This window comes from Mastacembelus armatus, chromosome 18, assembly GCF_900324485.2.
Source record: "Mastacembelus armatus chromosome 18, fMasArm1.2, whole genome shotgun sequence".
NCBI classification, from domain to species: Eukaryota; Metazoa; Chordata; class Actinopteri; order Synbranchiformes; family Mastacembelidae; genus Mastacembelus; species Mastacembelus armatus.
This window is the reverse complement of record NC_046650.1, coordinates 12,397,812-12,415,743: the sequence shown is the minus strand read 5'-3', so window position 1 is coordinate 12,415,743 and position 17,932 is coordinate 12,397,812. Positions and strand designations below refer to the sequence as shown.

The window sequence follows — 17,932 nt, the reverse complement described above, 5'->3', positions numbered from 1 at the left end:
GCAACAGGATCAATGCAGTGATTTTTGTATGACACTGAAATATTGGCAGCTTTTTAAAAATATTTATGATATACCAAAACCTTAAAAATATTACATACTGTAGCTGTTGGGCCATCAAAGCTGTTATTTTAGAATTTGAGGTACTATTAGAGAGGTGGAGAGTATTTCATGTGACATAATGATAAAAGCAAAATTTTATATAGATAGAATATAATTAAAGATTGGTTCAATGCCTTTAGATTAGATGATATGAACCAGATGGCAGATCGCCTACTTATTAATTTTTATTTATGATGTTCATGATTTTTAATTGTTAAATTAAATTTTGAGTTTTATTGTACATATTAAAATATAATTTTAGTTTTCTATTTACTTTTCTGGTGTTTATTTAATTGGTTTCTGCTGCTTGGAAGATAGTTTATGTAGTCGATATTAAAACTCCATGTCCCATGAAGCACCGCGGCGAAATATCCGGGTTACGAGACAAAACATTTCAGGCTTTTCTCTTGAGTGGGTTACCGGTCGGCTGCTCCTTGGACTCAGGTACCGTGCTATAATATAAATTGTATAGGGGTGGAGGCTTTTCATTTTCCATAAAAAGAGGAGCACAAATATTTTAGCTCGGGTGTCAAATACTAAACTAAAGCCGGTTTAATTACAAAGCCAACGACTGTCGCGAATGTTAGCAGTTAGCTGGCCAGCTAACTTTAGCATTGAACTAAAGGCTACGATGATTGTTAACTAACCTCACTTGTTTGTCATTATTACACTAATCGTTTTCTGTTTTCTCCGCTGGTTGCAATGTAAAGTCATTGTGTTTAACTTTCAGCACAACATCAAATCATGCTGCTTCGGAAACTAAGCCAGTCTCCAGCTCTGTGCGGCACCGTACTCAAAATCCCCCCGCTGTTGTCTGGGTGGGTGACGTTAATGGTTAAAGTCATTATTGAGCATGTTTTAAGAAGAGCCGTCGAAATCATTTGTCTTTTCTTGTCTGGGCTACAGCGGTCATCGTCAGGTCGGCGCTGCTATTGCTGTGCAACACGCCCGTCTGTACGCCAGCGAAGCTGCACAGGTAACTGTCGATATAATCAATATACCGATTGAATCTGTGATATGTGTGCATGCTGTGGTTTGTATGACATTTTAGAATCTGTTTATTGTTTTTGTTTGCAAAAATGCAGCGCATGACCGATATCATATTGGCGTCCCGGGAAGTAGGGGAAAGTTCACTGGTCACGTGACTCTATGATTAAGGTGACACTGAAATGTGGGTGACCCTGGAGTTGTCCAGGACAGACAGCTAGCTGCAGGGATAAACAACTGAAAGTGTTTTCATTGTTAGGCTACAGGTGCTCAGATCTATGTTGTGAAAACATGAAATGGTAGCAAAGTATATATATATATTTTTGTAAGATGTTAATATTCTTTCAGAATCACAACATGAATTTCTCTCCAATGGGGATGAATAAAACATGTCATGTCATGTCACGTCACATATGCTTTTCAAGGACTACATGTTTATTAGCATTTAGAGCTGTGCAGCCAACATTTTCCCTCTTTTGTTTGTGTTGTCTCATTTATGTCTAGACATGTTTTTGCCTGTTCTTATTATAATATTTATATTGCCTTTCCAGTTTTTAATGTGATTTATTTTCATTGTTATATGTGTTGTCTTTTTTTGTATGTGTATGTTACATTGTATATTGTTCGACTTGGTGCTAAGGTCTGTGAGTTTTAGAGAGCGTGTATATATGTTTGGATTCATTTGGAACATAAATTGGAAAATGATCCAAGAGAAAAACATTGCGGTGGGGGAAATGCATAGAAATATCATACTTTCTGTGAGAGACCTGTTTGTGTTGAACAGCCCTGAAATACAACCCAAGAACTAAATTTAAGGGATCAGTCAAGCAAATTATACAGTAAAATAAACTTGCAAAACCTGCCCCTGTTTAATTTTGTTTTGCTAGCTGTTCCTTGTTTTTTACTTCAGGACAAATCTCTGTCCACATGTTGGTTTAAATATGAAAATGCTACATGGTGTATTTAAACACTGTCTTTTATTGTTGAAGTTTTTTTTTTTTTTTTTTTTTTTTACTCAAGTTTCTGCAAGGCCATTCTCTGATCTCTTTACTCTTCGTTTTACTCTTTAGGCAGTTCTGGAGAAGCCAGCAGCAGTCGGCACTAATGTTGTCACTAAAGTGGAAAAGAAGACAGTTGCTCATGTATGTTAATTCTCTTATGTTATGTTACTAGAGTTTGTAAGTTGGTACACATCAACTGTATGAGTCTAAGTAACATGTTGACAATTAAAGATACCCTCTGGAGTATCACCAGTCAGCAGGTGGCAGTAGCAGGCCAAAAAAGCAAATGTCAGCTAGTAAACGTGATGTAGCAAGATGTTTAAATATCTGCTTTGTAAAGGTTTTATGAAGAAGAGGACTTATGTATATGCTACTCTGTACTGTGGTGGTGAGCAAGTGTGACTATGTTTGACTTTATTTTCTGCAGGAATCCAAATCATTTGCTGTCAACATTTTTAAGGGACAGATTGCAACTCCCCAAGTGTTTCCATTCCCCTCAGGTAAATCAGAGGATATTTGCCTTTCTATCTTTTTTAAAACTGCTAACATTTCATTGAAAAGCCTTGTAGAGCTGGAAAAAGGTTGTAGTGTAATGTCTTGTCTGTGATGTAGTCCTAAATGAGGAGCAGGAGCAGTTTCTTCGGGAGCTTGTTGGGCCTGTTAGCAAGTTTTTCGAGGTATTTCAAACCTGTTCGTGGTCTTGAAGAAATTTGTCCGATATGCAACTTCTTTACTCCCATCATACTCAACCCTCACCCTCTGTTTCTGCCTTCTTTGAGCAGGAGGTTAATGATCCTGCCAAGAACGATAACTTGGAGAAGGTGGAGGATCACACCATGGAGGGCCTGAAGGAGATGGGTGCCTTTGGCCTGCAGGTGCCAGCTGACCTAGGTGGCCTCGGCCTTTCAAACACACAGGTATATCTGCTTGGCTAGATTTGTGGCTATTTCCTGTGTATACACACACATTAGTAAATCAGTAATACAATATGTCAGAGAGCTCTGCAAACAGATGAGATATTGAGTTTGTGATCTTTTTTTTTTCATCCCACAGTATGCCCGGCTGGTAGAGATCGTTGGAGGTCATGACCTGGGCGTTGGTATCACTCTTGGTGCACACCAGTCCATTGGCTTTAAGGGCATTCTGCTGTTTGGGAATGAAGCCCAGAAGGCGAAGTACCTGCCTAAGCTTGCCTCAGGTAAGAAGATGAGCATTTGTTGTTAGGATGTCATTTTCTTTATTTGGATTCTTTTTATTCTTTGAACCCCTGAGCTGTTTGTACAATATTTTTAAAGATGACCTGTGGCATTTTCTTGTATGTTAAGCAGGTGTTTGTTACAAATGAATAATAAAAAAATGCATCTGGTTTTGACAGTGCTTGTTTTCATCAGTTCAGTGGTTTTGGTTTTGTGTTTTTGTTTCATGTCCGTGTAGCTCTGTGGCTAGTATCGAAACACCACAATCAATTTGAAATGAACTGAGAAGTAGCATGATTTAAAGGTGGCACAAAATTAGTATAACCTTTATGAAGTTTTTGGTTTGTGTTGCATGTGTTTATCCCTCCAGGTGAGCATATAGCTGCCTTCTGCTTGACTGAACCAGCCAGTGGTTCTGATGCTGCCTCTATCAGGTCCACAGCTGTTCTGTCCCCCTGCGGACAGTACTTCACTCTCAATGGCAGCAAGATTTGGATCAGGTGGGAACACACTAGAAATCTACATAAGCTGTGGTTTGTTCCTTTAACCACAAGGAGGCAGCATTGTACGTGCAGTGACAGTGTAAAGACTAAAAGCTGATTGTTTTTTCCCTAATGTGATAACATTTTTCTCCTGTCAGCAATGGAGGCCTGGCTGAGATCTTCACAGTATTTGCCAAGACACCTATGAAGGATCCCAAGACTGGGGAAATGAAGGATAAGATCACAGCCTTCATCGTGGAGAGGAGCTTTGGAGGAGTGACAAAGTGAGCAGATTTAGACTATTTATCACCATGCTCTGATGTTTTTGAGCTATGTCTTGGTGTTTTGGTTTTTTTTTTTTTTGTTTTTTTTTTAATAAATGTTTTCTTTTTAAATTTCTAAAATCAACCTTGTCCCATCTGGTTTTTCACAGTGGCCCTCCAGAGAAGAAGATGGGCATCAAAGCATCTAACACAGCTGAGGTGTATTTCGATAATGTTCGCGTGCCAGCTGACTGTATGCTGGGAGAGGTGGGCGAAGGTTTCAAGGTCGCCATGAACATCTTGAACAATGGGCGATTTGGCATGGTGGCCGCACTCTCCGGGACCATGAAAGGAGTCATTGCAAAAACTGTGAGTACTAGAACCATAAAAGTCGAAGGGAAGTGATGTGATATTTGACAGCCGATAGAGAAACACTTGCCTTTTGATGTCTCGGTATGTGCTGGCGTGTTTCCCATCCTACCACATTGATTCTGTTACACCCACATTTTTAATCATGTATTTCCTTCGTTGTAGGTTTATGGGAAATTCCCCATTTCGTGCTTGTAAGCCTTGCTTTTGCTATGCACCTTCCTATTGAGGGTTATAAATGCTGCAACAACTAAATAATTTTTTGTGTGTACACCACTAAAATATCAATCTGAAAATTCAAAACTGAAATGTGCCATAGATTGATTTATTTTTTTGTGCCATTATCGCCGTCTTACAAAATAATGCAGTCACAGTTGCATTATTTATTTATTTTTTTTAATGTAACGCAAGTGACTAAGATGTTGTTAATGATTCATTGGTTACAAATCTGTGTTAATATAACTAAGTCAAAGCCAATTCTTTCTGTACTGTAAATCACACAAAGTAAATTTGTGTTCATACGTTTGATCATTTGTGCAAGGATGTTGCTTGAGTAGTAATAAGAATTTGATTGATTCGAGTGTGAAAAATGCTTATCAAAGGTTTGCAGAGCCTTAAGTTACTGTTTCAGATTGCTTATCCTGTTCAACCAACAGTACAAAACCATAATATATTGAATTTACAAAAATATAAAACAAAAAGTGGCAAATTCTCAACAATATCAGCATATTCTTTCTCACTTACTGTGTTCACACTAGAAATGTACAACATTCAGCCTGCACAAGTCTTTACTCATCTTATAGTCCTGCTCTGTTATTTACTTCTCTGCTTGGGATTAGTTTAGCTTATCACTTAAGTTACATGGCCTATAAAAACGTATTTATCCTGTATTGCTGTAGACTGTAGGAATTTAAATCTCAGTAAGCTACAAATACAACAGTCAGGAAACTTAAGGATGAAACTGACTTACACTGCTGTTTGTGCTTTATTGCAATTGGAACAGAATTTAAATTAGGGAAATCCCTGTCCACTGCATGGTTAGTGAGAAGCACGTGTACAGGAGATATTGTGCGAACATGAAAAGTCATTTATGTGGTGATTAGAGAGATATGGTATGTGCGCTGGATGTTCTTTCTGACACGGGGGTATAAATGACATAATTCACTGGTGTTCATATTTAGGTTTTGTGTCGCTTTTTTTTTTTTTTCTTTTTTTCTTTTTATAGTCAAAGCAGCTGTGTGGTCACACTGACCTTATTCCCTCAGTGCCACCAGATTTGCAACTCCCCAAAGTGGTCTCACTCCTTACTGTGTTGATTGGCAGCCTCACCCAACTTCTGCTTATTTGCAAAAAACTAGATGGCAACATTTCAACACAAAGACTGCTATAGAAATCACACTGTGTGGTGATGCAACATATCCTCCCTGCAACTCTGAATTAGGGGGTGAGTGATTATTTTTTTGTCTTTTCATCAGGTTGACCATGCAGCCAACAGAACCCAGTTCGGGAACAAGATCTACAACTATGGAGTCATCCAGGAAAAGATAGCTCGCATGACGATGCTGCAGTATGTCGCTGAGGTCAGATGACTGAGCAGTGAATTTTCATCCTGAACAGTCTGATGTTCACCTCATATATTCCTAATGACCAACTGCTGCCAGTATCTGTGATCATAGAGTTGTTTCCTGTTTCACTAAAACATTTGTGTAACAGCATACTTAATTTTCAAGACTGTTTATTGTGTTATCTGACTGGTTTATACAAAGTGAAGCATGTGTCTTTCATGATTTTCTGCCTTATAAACAATTTAATTAGCAAAGGTATTTTGAGCATAGATTCTCATTAAATTCAATTGTATAGTGTGTAGCTTTTGCATGGTTGTGCACCGATACTGAAACTAAGTGCAGCACAGATGAACAAGATATAAATTAATGCTGACATTACTTCTGTTTTTTGTCCCCCCCCCCCCGCCGCCTGTCTCTCCAGTCAATGGCCTACATGATCTGCGGGAACATGGACAGTGGAGCAACTGAATTTCAGATCGAAGCTGCTATCAGCAAGATCTTTGCTGCTGTAAGAACTTGAGTACTACAACAGTTTTGTTTTTTAACATGCATACAAGAGGTGTTAATAGTTACTCTAATGCCTGGCTGGCTGTCCTTAATTGCCTTTTTGTTACCAGCTATTATAGTAATTAGGCAGCCTTGGTTTGGTAATTAATTGCTCCCTTCACGTTCTTGTGCTTTGGAGAACACAGCCCCTCTTTCATAATATTTGTGATGTAATGTCTCCAGGTTTGTTTACTGTGTTAGGATGACTGTGTATTTATCAGAGCAAAAGCTCATTTGCGTTGTTTTAAATTTGTGACAGGAAGCAGCGTGGACTGTGACTGATGAGTGTATTCAGGTTATGGGTGGAATGGGATACATGAAGGTGAGTGAGTCCACCATGATACAAACCTGATGACAATTGAGACACTCCATGAAAAAAATATATTCTTCAGATATTTTTTACTATTTATTATACACTTCCTAGTGTAGAATAGCTTAGTTCAGTTTAGGAAAGTAAACATTTATGTTTAATTTATGTTTTGACCCCAGTAACCTGGAACCCAGTAATTTAGTAATTTTAACCTTGTGGTCTTTTAGACTTGAACACAATGGAATGGTTCTTCAGTGAGTTGTTCTCCACTTTCTTTGTGTGCGTGTGCACAGGCAGGGAAGAAGGTGGCAAACATGCAGGCTGCTATAACTTGAATACAGTATTTATTCCCACAAGAAAAAAATGAACGTTGCACCAACACTTTGCAGGCAGTTAATTTATTTTGGTTTTACCTTCGTATGTTGTCTTTGAATCGTCCAGTGAACATTGCAAGGAAATATTTTACCTGCTTTATGACATCATTTTGTGTTTATTGCATACTGAGCCAGCAAAAACATTGTGGTGCCAGGCTTGCCTGCAGTGGCATTGTATTTAAGTTTTTTTTTTTTTTTTTTTTTAACACTGGCTGCACATGGGTGAGAAGCAACATTTTAATTGCTCATCAGTATTGATATCATCAGCCTGCAGTAACAATGTTGTCTTTAAACAACCACTGCTACATATGTTGGTTTAGTGCTAAATACACCTTTGCTTCTAAGAGAAGCCACAGTCTATATGGCACATATACTCTGTTCATCAGTGTGGTATTGAGTCATATAGTTGCTGCATTTGAAGGAGCTCACGTACTCACGTTTTAGAAAATGCAGAAACCACAATTTTTAAAAAAATTTTTTTTTTCAACTGCAGAAAAAAAAAATCTACAAGCAACAAGCTAGCTGAACAGAATATTGTGCTGCTTAAAATAAACCAGATGACACAGAACGGCAGAGACGTGCTGTTCTGTCACAATGTCAATAGTGGAACGCATGCCCACTTATGGAACAACACAAGCACAAAACTTTAGTGTAACCTTTACACTGCAATCACTTGCCTACATGGGAGAGACAAAATAACATACAGTTTAATGCAATTTAGATCAACAGAACAATAAATCTCAAAATTTGCTGCAAAAATGTGCTCATACTGTGCAGATACTAATTTCGGCCAATAGCTTCTAAAAGTTAATTGTGAAATGAGGTGTGGGCTATGAGCTGAAACAAATAGGGGAAATAACATTGGTGCAACCGACTTTATTTCTGGTTACTGTGTATTTTGGATTTGTTTCATTTCAGTAAGAAAGTCAGAAGTATGACTGTCATGTGTTTGAGAAGCTCAAATCAAACTTTCTGTGCATAATGGTGATGACAGATTCCCTGACTTTACTCAGTATGCTAATGCAGGCATGTGGATTTACCAAAGAAATCAGTTAAGTAAATTTCAGTATGGAATAGTAATATTAAATTCAGTGAGTTCTTAATAGAAAATTGTGAGTTGTGTGTGATTATTGTGAATGTATTTTGGAGGATTTAGCATGCTGTAAGTGTGCTGGAGTGGAGAGGGTGGTGGCAGCCTTCAGGTCAAGTAAGGAGTCTTGGTTGTCATTTTCTGTACTTATCTCCCCAGGAGGCTGGAATGGAAAGAGTGATGAGGGATCTGAGAATTTTCAGAATCTTTGAGGGCACCAACGACATCTTGAGGCTCTTTGTGGCCCTCAATGGCTTCCAGGTAAAAAACAAAACAAAACAATGAACCCTCTGTTTTACTGGGTTTCTTGTTTGTGCTGATCTGATGGTGTGTGTGTATGTGTGGAAAAGTACAGATGTTTTGTAGAGGGGGAAGTGTTTTCTGTTCGCTGTCTGAATCTTGAACAGTACTTCCTATATGATCTGCATGGCGCATCAGTGTCTTGAAGGTTTAAAATGGGTGCTCGAGAATCAAAATCTTTAATTTGATATCAAGAATCTGGGTTTTGTCTGTTTCCTAACACTCAGTGCCTTGTCAAAAACTTGTTAAAGTAAGTGGCTGTTGAACAGCTATATCTGATGGTCGAGAAAATTGCAGCCATGTTTCACTGAATTGTGTGTTATCTCACACTTCTCACGCCTACTACAGTCAAGTCTACATGAAAGATTTTGAGGTGATTGTATAGCATGTTCTATACATAAACTGTTAAATGTCTGGACCTATGTTGCTCTTTTTCAGACAGTTTCTTTGAGTACCCTGACAAGAATTAACCAAAACTGTTCATGCCGAGGTCAGCACAAAGTAGACTTATATGGACCTCTAAGCTGTTGTCTTATTCATGTCATGACCATTCGTGCTTCCCTGCAGAACGCCGGTAACCAACTGAAGAGCTTACAGAAAGCCCTGAAGAACCCACTCGGCAATGCTGGGCTGCTCGCAGGAGAAATCGCTAAGAGAGCCAAAAGGTTGGGTGTCAAACACTTTTCTGTCAACTAACTGTCTGGGGGCAGGAAGTGCTTAAACTACTGTACCTAATGGTGGGAGACGGGGACTTCCTTTGCAAGGCACGTGATTCGGTGGATGCAGTTTATTGACTTGTTTCATTTCCATCCTGTGTATGTGTATGTCACTTTGAAGTTGCAGCAGGACAGAGCAGAAATGTCTGTTAGCTCATGAACTCGTAGTAGCAGGGCTATAAACAAAATGTTTGATCCAGAATGTATTTTAGATTCAGTTCTACCTTTGTGGAAGTGTTTGTTTACTTTAGCTTGTGCATTGCCAGCATACACACACAGCCACCACAGAACTACAATTTCCTGCCCTCATCACTTTAATGTGATTGAAACCTTCTTGCCGTTGACTTACTTCTGACACAGGATCTGTTTGAGTGCCGCTTTCATTTCCCTAATGCAGCTTGTTTGTCCTTGTGTCTGTCTCCTTTCCCCTCCCCACTCCGCAGTTTATCACTTTGTTGAAAGCACTTGAGTGAACTGCAGAATTAGCAGGGTTGCATGTATAGGGTTATTAACACACAGAACACCACCAGTCTGTAGTCTTACATGTTCAGCTCTTGTATGTTACGGTCAAAATTAAAACATGTCACAAAGCTCTTCTCTAGTGCACAGTCCAAATGTACCTGACTCTTTCCTTCATAAGGGTGGAGTCTGCTGCTGGTAAAGAGAGGTGGAGAATAGTTGGGCATTTCCTAATATTGATGGACCTGAATTGAAGCTCTTACAGGTCTGCACCTCACTCTGTCTTCTTAAATTTAGCAATTGCAGATTGAGGAAATAACACCTGTTTAAGGACCAGAGCACGTTTCTCTACATGTGAGGTCACATTTTTACAGTACAGTCTACAGTTCTTTCTCTTTTTTCAGGCACAATAAACTTTGTTCATCTTGAACTGTAGTTGAAGGTGTCAGGATCAAGACCTCATTTTTCTTTTCTATTTACTTTAATATTTTTTTTAAAGTCTTAATTGTCTAGGGCATGATTAATGACTGATTACTGGAGTTACATACATTTTGAAAAGAGAAAAAGGTCATTTTAAGGCAATGCCAGTATACCGCATCACTGTTGCATGGTTCATGTGTGGTTTATTTTGCATCTGCAACTCAAAAGTGACTTTTTGGGCATCAGGAAGGTTGTCTCTGAGTCCGAGTGGAAATAATATGAGCATCACTAAATGCTGGTCTGTGAGCACTGTGGTGCTGAGCAGATCAGTGTGTAAGGCTTGCTGCTGTTGTCATTTGTGGCTTCTTGGCTTCAACCAGTGAGTGAGTTTCTATCCTTCCTCAGCTCTGTTGATCTAACACAGTTGTCTTCTGTGGCCTTTGTAGGAAGGCAGGTTTGGGCACAGGTCTGACTCTGCAAGGAAGCGTACATCCTGAGCTGACACAGAGTGGTGAATTGGTATGTTATAGTTTCCATTTTAGGTGTTTATGTAAGGGGCTTACCCAAGGCAGCTTGGCGAGTGAGTGGGTGTCTTTTTTTTTTTTTTTTTTTTTTTTTTTGAATTGGTTTATTGTGAGGTTTTTCTGATTTGTTGCCTTAAACTGCTGTTCCACACTGTCGTCCACATATTTCTGTGTATCTCAGACCATTGTGTGTTGTTTTGTAGACAGTTAAAGCCATTGAACAGTTTGGAGCAGTCATTGAGGAGCTGCTCATCAAACATGGCAAGAAGATCATTGGTAAGTGTGTGTGAAGGTGAGAGAGAACCTGGTGTTGAATACAAATCTACAGAGAAAATCCCCAAAGTGTTGTTCTGTTGGAGGTGGCGTTACTTCCTGCTTTGTTGCCCTCTAAGGTCTGAAATAGAAAAGAATTTGTCCACATAAGGTTATGATATGTGGTATCCCATTGGGTTACTGTAAATAATCAGGAGTCATTTTATCATTAGAAATGTTTGCTTTGTGTTAGAGTAACAGGGTCTATTCAACTCAAGCAGCTTTCTCTTTTCAGATGAGCAGTTTGTCCTGAAGAGAGTCGCGGACTGTGCCATTGACATCTTCGCCATGGTGGTTGTCCTGTCCAGGTACATGAATATTCAAGTAGCCCAGTAAACGTTGTAAAGTGATGTTTTTGTTGTTTGTGTGTCTTACCAACCACTCTGCCCATTCGCCTTCTCAGTTTTGCACTTTCTCTTCCTCTCTTGTTGCACACTCCCACTCCTGTCCTCTGCTCTGCTTTTATTCCACATACATACTCCTACACAGTCAGAAGCGACATTTCTAGTTTCTTTTTCCTCTCGTGTGCAGGACCTCCCGCTCTCTGAGTCAGGGCCATGCCTCAGCTCAGCACGAAAAGATGCTGTGTGAGACCTGGTGTATGGAGGTAGGTGCCTCTTCACACCCACACATGCCTTCATCATGAGACACTGTCTAAGATGTCTAAATAATTACTCTGCAATATATTCCCCAGTTTTATTAGCATCTATTTTAGTTTAATACACTGTGGAGATCCTCATAATATGAACTAAATCTGCCAATAATGTGGGAAGATGGTGAAAAATGTTAAGTCAGTCTTTTGACCAAATATCTGTCAGAATTTCTCAATATGTGACAGTGTCAGCATAAAATCAAACTGCCAAATGTCACAATGTTTTGAGAGAATTAGTTTTGCTGACGTTGTGTTGAATCGCACACAATTTTAAATTTGTTTTATCATTGTTGGATGGATACATCTGTGATTTTAAAACATTGTTTTATTAACTAATTGATGTGTTTAGAAATGCAGAAATCCTAAGAGTTGTTTAAAGAACAAAATGAAGCTAACAATTTATTAAAGTTACTATCCAGACTATTGAGACAGATGCTCATGATAACTGATCTTGAGACAGAGCAGATAAGGAGATGAAACATTGCTGCCTTTATTCCTCAGGCCTATGACAGGGTCTTGAGTGACATCAGAACCCTGCGCTCCAGCGACTCCAGACAGCTCTTTAAAAATCTGCGGGCCATCTCTACAGCTGTGGTGGAGAACGGGGGGGTGGTGTCTCCACACCCTCTGGGTTTCTAAACATGCCACTCTTCCTGCATCTTGACACCTTTTTTTTTTTTTTTTTTTTTTTTTCTTCCCGCCCCCTCAAGACTTCTGCGTCCTTAACTAGGTTCCGTTTTTATGTACTCCAGGTTCTCTCACTAGTTAATTACCATCATTACTTCAGCATACGTCAGTGGTAAATGGCAGCATTGACATTGCTGGGATGTACTGTAGCATTGTCCAGTTTGCTTCTTACTCACCCATGCAGACAGACACCCAAGGTGCTGACCCCACATAGTGTCACCCTCACAAGCTGTTTGGGATTCAGCATTTTGGCCAAGGACATTGACCAGGTGAAGGAGGGTAGAATAAATCCAAACCTGCTTCTTGACTTCAAATCCCATATTGAATCAGTTTAAAGCAGTTTGTTAGTTAAATATAAAAATTCTCAGTGCAGCAACAAAACAAATTGTGTGTTTTTTACATAACAAAGGATATAACTTTGAGGGTCTAGCTGTTTCCAGCCTTAACAATTGTTCATTTTCTGCTGCAGGACCTTTGAAAGAAACAGAATTTGCTGTTTCTTCTGTTTCATTAGTAACTTCCTGCTAATGGAACATTCAGCAGTTACTTTAACTGTTAAGCCCGTCCACTGTATTTGTTCAACACCATGTTTTGTTTTTCAGACTTCCACTGTCACATACTGTAGTACTTGACATTTGTTTGTCACTGACTTATCACAGTAAACTAATAGAACATGAATTGAATAAGGGATTTGTTTTGGCATGAAGGAGCAGCTGGGGATTGAACTGCCTGCTCGTGTGTGTGCAAGGAACTAGACTTCTTACCTCAGATTTTATCTCTGTGGCTTGCTGAACAACCTCATTTAATCTCTTGAAACATTAAATTGTGCTTTTTGTTTTAAACATAAATACAGCAACAGCAATGCAACTTTTCAGATAAGAGGCCAGTTAACTATGTTTTAAACTATTTAATTTATCCGCATATTTTTAAAGGACGGTTTTTGCCTTTGAGGGTGTCACCCACATAACATTTAAATTTACTGTACATAAGGATGTTGTGTTTACAGTATGTAATGCATTTCTGCATGTTAATTAAGTTCACAGGAAAAGTCTTTGCCTTAGAAACTGGTCCACAGATGCTGTTTGAAGTGCCTGTCGTGACTTCAGTCACAGAAATCATGCAGGTTAACTTCTTTACTCCTTACTAATGGCAGTGTTTCTCTCAGCAAAAGGTAGCAGACATCATTCACGCTAACCAGAAAGTTGGTCTCTATACCTGCTTTTAAGATATTTTTAGAAATTGTTACCACTCCGATTTCTGGTATACATACAATGATGTGACTTAAGTGACAGGTAAAAATGTGTTTAGTGCCATTTAGTCTGAAAGAATCCATAAAACTTAAATGACATAATCTGTGAAGTGTGACAATGCTGCTGTTAGACCACAGAAGGTTCTCCAAGAATACATGTGATGAAGGAATCATTCATTGTCTGAGCTGTTACAACATTTGTGCAGGTCTGTGTTGAGCTTTCTGAATTAACGATGCACTTCTGTTGTGATAAATAAAATAAAGCAGCTCTTCAATCTTCACCTTATTTGTTCTGCCATTTTCTTTGTACAGAAGAGGTATTAGAATATTTAAACTCAGCGGAAAGCAATTCATTGAAGCAGTGTTCTGGGGCTGAACCCACTTCCTATTTCTGATGCATTTATTATCTGCTATGTTGTTTTCACTTCTGCAGCCTGGGCTCTTCCAGGGAAGCAGCACATTAGGGTAGTGCCAGTAAATGTGTTGGTTTGGTGCCACATGGCTGCTGTGGCCTCAGTGCTGCTCAGAAATAAACAAGAACTCCTTCCTCCTCCAATATAGAATGTGACTTATCAGGTGTTTGCTCTGGGTGTGAGACAGGTCTGTGGTTAAAGTGTGAAATCTCCATCATGTGTGCTCCTGACTGAAGAGAAACTGACAAACTTGGCAACTCTGTATCACTCTTGGCCAGGAATAGTGTCTTTTGTTTGTTTGTAGGCAGCCCCTACTGATTATGGAAGTTTGCGTGTGGCAATAAATGATTTTGAGTAAACACTGAACAGAAATCAACAGCACTTATACAAAACTAGTGTTTTTCAGGCCTAAGTATTGGTTTAAGAGGCAGCTTTATCTGACGATGGGGTGGATAGCACTTTTCATGGGTTTGTGTGACATGTGACCCTAAGGCTTATTAAAAAAAAATGGAAACAAGAAAACAACTAACCTGGTTTTACAAAAACTGCTACAGCATCACTAAAATTCACCAATGAAAACATATCTCCTTAACTACATGAGCCGACTTCACCTCCTAAAAATGAGTGCGAGATATGTTATTTTGAGCTTTAAGGCTGGTACGTTAGAGCAACACTCGTTAGTTCCACTTTTTTAAGATGAGCTACATTTCCTCACTTGTATTACTTAAGCAGCTAATATTATTTAAGCGTAGAGCAATGCTGAAAAACCTTTGATAAATCTGTTCGTTCTCCAAATTACACAACACGTTTCTCCACTATAGTAGCAGAGCAAAGCTAAAAATGGTCAGAAAATCATTTAAAATGAGAAAACCTCATTCTTCCGGCTATTAATCATACTTTCAGTAGCATCTACACTGAGAACCATACTTAGCCTCCTACCTGTCAAACAAGCATAAGTGTTGGAACTATTTCTAAATGTGACTTGTCAGTGTCACAGATGGTGTTTACTAAAAATATAAAGAGAACAGTCAGATGTCTTTATTTCAATGTTTCCTGCTATAGTTATTGATGACACGTGTGTCTGGCTTCCACTTTCTGCTTTCGTGGTGCTGGAAATAGTCAAAGTGGCTCAAGACCATTAAAGTCAACATTTTTAATGTGTGTTAATAAGGTTAGGCACATATGTGAACAACATCCACTAGACACTATGTGAAGTTATAGCCTCCTTTCCAGTCATTCAAATCCCAGGTGACGCAGGGTTGTTTGTAGCCCAGAGGTCAATGCTGTTGACTTGTGACCTGAAGACTTAAATCCTTGGACCAGCCAGGAAAATGTACGAAGTGAGAACTGCCATCTTCTTCTGAAACCACACTTCCTTCTGCTCTGGGCCTCTGAGCAGCTCCGCTGTGAATCAGCATGTATGCCGGTCAGACGAAAAGTCAAAAATGGGGCAAAACATAAAACATACTGATACCCCGCATCCTGGTCTGGTGGTGGCTGGTACTCTCAAGTCCCAGAAGAGGCTCCTTTAGTTCCTTTTTGGGCGTAAACTGAGAAGACCAGTGGCCGTTGGGATCCTGACGCTGACCAGCCTTTTCCCATCAGGCATTGTCTGTATCACCTTGACATGAGTGTAAATCATGTGAGGAGCTGTTGACTGGCTGATTTTCCTCCTCGCCCACTGAGGTTTGTGTGGCCTCCAGAGAGATGATGGTCTGAGCTGTCAGTGTTCGCTCCCTGTGGCGGGGAAAGAGACCCTGAAATTACTACACTTTTCATGCTTTTATGAGCTCATGTGCCCTTTTTGTGGTGTAGTGATGAAATGACTTGCATGCTCAAATTTCCAAAACCCTTAAAAGGGTGTTAGTTTGTGTTCAGTTTTGGTTTTCTCCTGAAATCGCACAACAAATGTCCACTTTAATTACTCATTGTCATATGAGTTGCAGTAATATTTCACCTTATGCAAATTTTGCATTTTTCTTCTACCCGTGTCTTTATCTTGATATGATTCAACCTGCTTTGAAGATTTTTCATTTCAACACTGACTCAGACTTAACTGTTACATGTTAGTTAGTGAGCTTTGGAGATGTTGAATGTGGTTATCTTTGGACAGAGCCAGGCCACCTGTTCACCTTAAATAAATGTATGGAGGTGTGTCTGAGCTGCTGGTTCATCAAGCAGTAAAAACAATAGTTGTCACAAGGCAGAAGAGGTCAGTACATCCTCCCCACACCTCTATCATTTATTCCATGTGACTTTTACTGTGTAGATGTAAATATGCCAAGCACGTTTTTTTCTGGATGAGTTGGATGTGATCTGTTACCAGTTTTTCCGACTTTTCATGTGACTCTGTGTGATGTGTTTACTTCAGGTGTGGATGTGTCAGTTAAATTTTCTTCCCTGTTCAAAATCTTCACAGAAATCTAAAAGGAAAACACTTTAAAATGAGTTTTCTTGTTCCAATATTAATACTAGATTGTGAGAAATCTTTCACCAGTGTTTAGCGGTGAAGTGCCAGAGCTCCTACCGTGCTCGGGGTTGGTTGTGTGGCCAGTTGGCTCGCACCGTCCAGCCCAGGACACTCTTCAAGTATCGAGAACAGCAGGGGAACCTGTGACTCAGCTGCTCCATAAGTTCCTCTTTACGCAATCCGTAAACCACTGGCGCAACGCACTGTGCCAAGCTGAAGAAAGCAAAAATGACCACGGCTGCGAGCTCCTTGGTGTCTGTCTGAATTAACTTCCGTCGTTGCAGCATCGTCAGCACGAAGTTCACAAAGTTGGGGAGGATGTAAACGGCCAGCTGCGTACCGTGAAGGGCGATCGTCCTGTACCCGGTCCGGTTGCGCCGATTGAGCACCCCTAACCGCCTTCCCTCCACTAAAATCCTCACATAGCTGTACAGTATGAGCGCCGTGCACAAACCTATAAACAGCACCTTCTGCAACTCGCCTCTCTTCAGCTGATCCCGGCCACACACGCCGTGATAGTCGGCTTCGGAGTCCTGCTGGAAGAGCAGACTGAAGGGGATCATCAAAGCCACCCCCCAGGTGAGCACCCCCAGCAGCCATGGCCAGTGGCCCGCGGTGCAGGAGGCGGTGTAGCGCATCGGGTGGCACACGGCGCAGTAACGGTCCAAAGCCATCACCGTGAGCGTCAGGAGGATGTTGGAGGCGCTGCTGATCAATATGGTGATCATGACCAGGCAGGCGCTGTGCGCCGGCCGGGCGTCCAGGTGGATCTGGTAGTAGAAGACACTACTCATGCCCAGGTAAACCAGAGCGGACACCAGCAGGTGGAAAACCAGCACGAAGCGGGCATGACTCCGGAGCCGCTCCTCACGGACTATGGTCCAGTTGATGATGAGGTTGAAGAAAAGAAGCACCGAGAAGGACACGGTGGACACGTAGAAGCGCACACAGGTGTAGTCCATCGCCTGTGTCGCCCCCGTAGAGTTGTTTTCTGCCATTATTCCTCAGCTGAGTTTATAGGGCAAAGATCACAGTAGTGGTGGATCCGAGGGGAAGGAAAGTGTGTGCGCTGCATGGTCCTCATTCTCTGGTGCCTCAGCCGAGACTGACTCAGTCACTGCAAGTGCGCTCTCCTCGCTCTCTGACACACGTTGGTTTCTCTATGGTTGTGAGGACATAGACACAATCCTGTCACCAGCCCCCAACCCTAACAGTTATAACAACATGCCCAACCCCTGCCCTTAGTTACCATAGACATTAAAACAATAAGAAAAACCCTAATAAGACAATAAACAACGTATTTTATTTTAAAGCACAATAAACTTCGATAAAACAGAAAGACAGAGGCGCGTCATGATAGCGTGCGACATGAAACGTGAAATGGATCAACGGCAGGAAAGGTTTTCAGTCTGAAAGTGATATGTTTGTGTCTGCTCTGCTTCCTATAG

The 17,932-nt window shown here is 40.4% G+C and overlaps 2 protein-coding genes across 4 annotated transcripts; one reads left to right on the top strand and one right to left on the bottom strand.

The window, feature by feature from the left end:
- Positions 1-477: 477 nt before the first annotated feature.
- On the top strand, positions 478-13,882 carry acadvl (acyl-CoA dehydrogenase very long chain). Its single transcript, XM_026331299.1, has 21 exons — positions 478-543; positions 830-917; positions 1,006-1,075; positions 2,157-2,228; positions 2,515-2,587; positions 2,700-2,764; positions 2,870-3,004; positions 3,141-3,285; positions 3,654-3,783; positions 3,924-4,049; positions 4,199-4,397; positions 5,873-5,977; positions 6,384-6,470; positions 6,768-6,830; positions 8,442-8,543; positions 9,150-9,247; positions 10,624-10,696; positions 10,905-10,977; positions 11,249-11,321; positions 11,545-11,620; positions 12,167-13,882. The coding sequence occupies exons 2-21, from the start codon at positions 844-846 to the stop codon at positions 12,302-12,304; spliced, it is 1,977 nt and encodes a 658-aa protein (XP_026187084.1). The 5' UTR covers positions 478-543; positions 830-843; the 3' UTR covers positions 12,305-13,882.
- Positions 13,883-15,152: 1,270 nt separating this feature from the next.
- LOC113144966 (odorant receptor 131-2) lies at positions 15,153-17,659 on the bottom strand. Of its 3 annotated transcripts, none has more exons than XM_026331320.2 (2): positions 16,542-17,659; positions 15,153-16,437 (listed from the first exon to the last, which is right to left on the bottom strand). In XM_026331320.2, exons 1-2 carry the CDS (start codon positions 17,480-17,482, stop codon positions 16,428-16,430), a joined length of 951 nt encoding a protein of 316 aa, XP_026187105.1. In that variant the 5' UTR covers positions 17,483-17,659; the 3' UTR covers positions 15,153-16,427. The 3 variants fall into 3 exon arrangements, with proteins under 3 accessions (XP_026187105.1, XP_026187097.1, XP_026187113.1); XM_026331312.2 differs by having other exon boundaries at positions 15,153-15,751; positions 16,542-17,642; XM_026331328.2 differs by having other exon boundaries at positions 15,630-15,751; positions 16,509-17,658.
- Between the last annotated feature and the right edge of the window lie 273 nt (positions 17,660-17,932).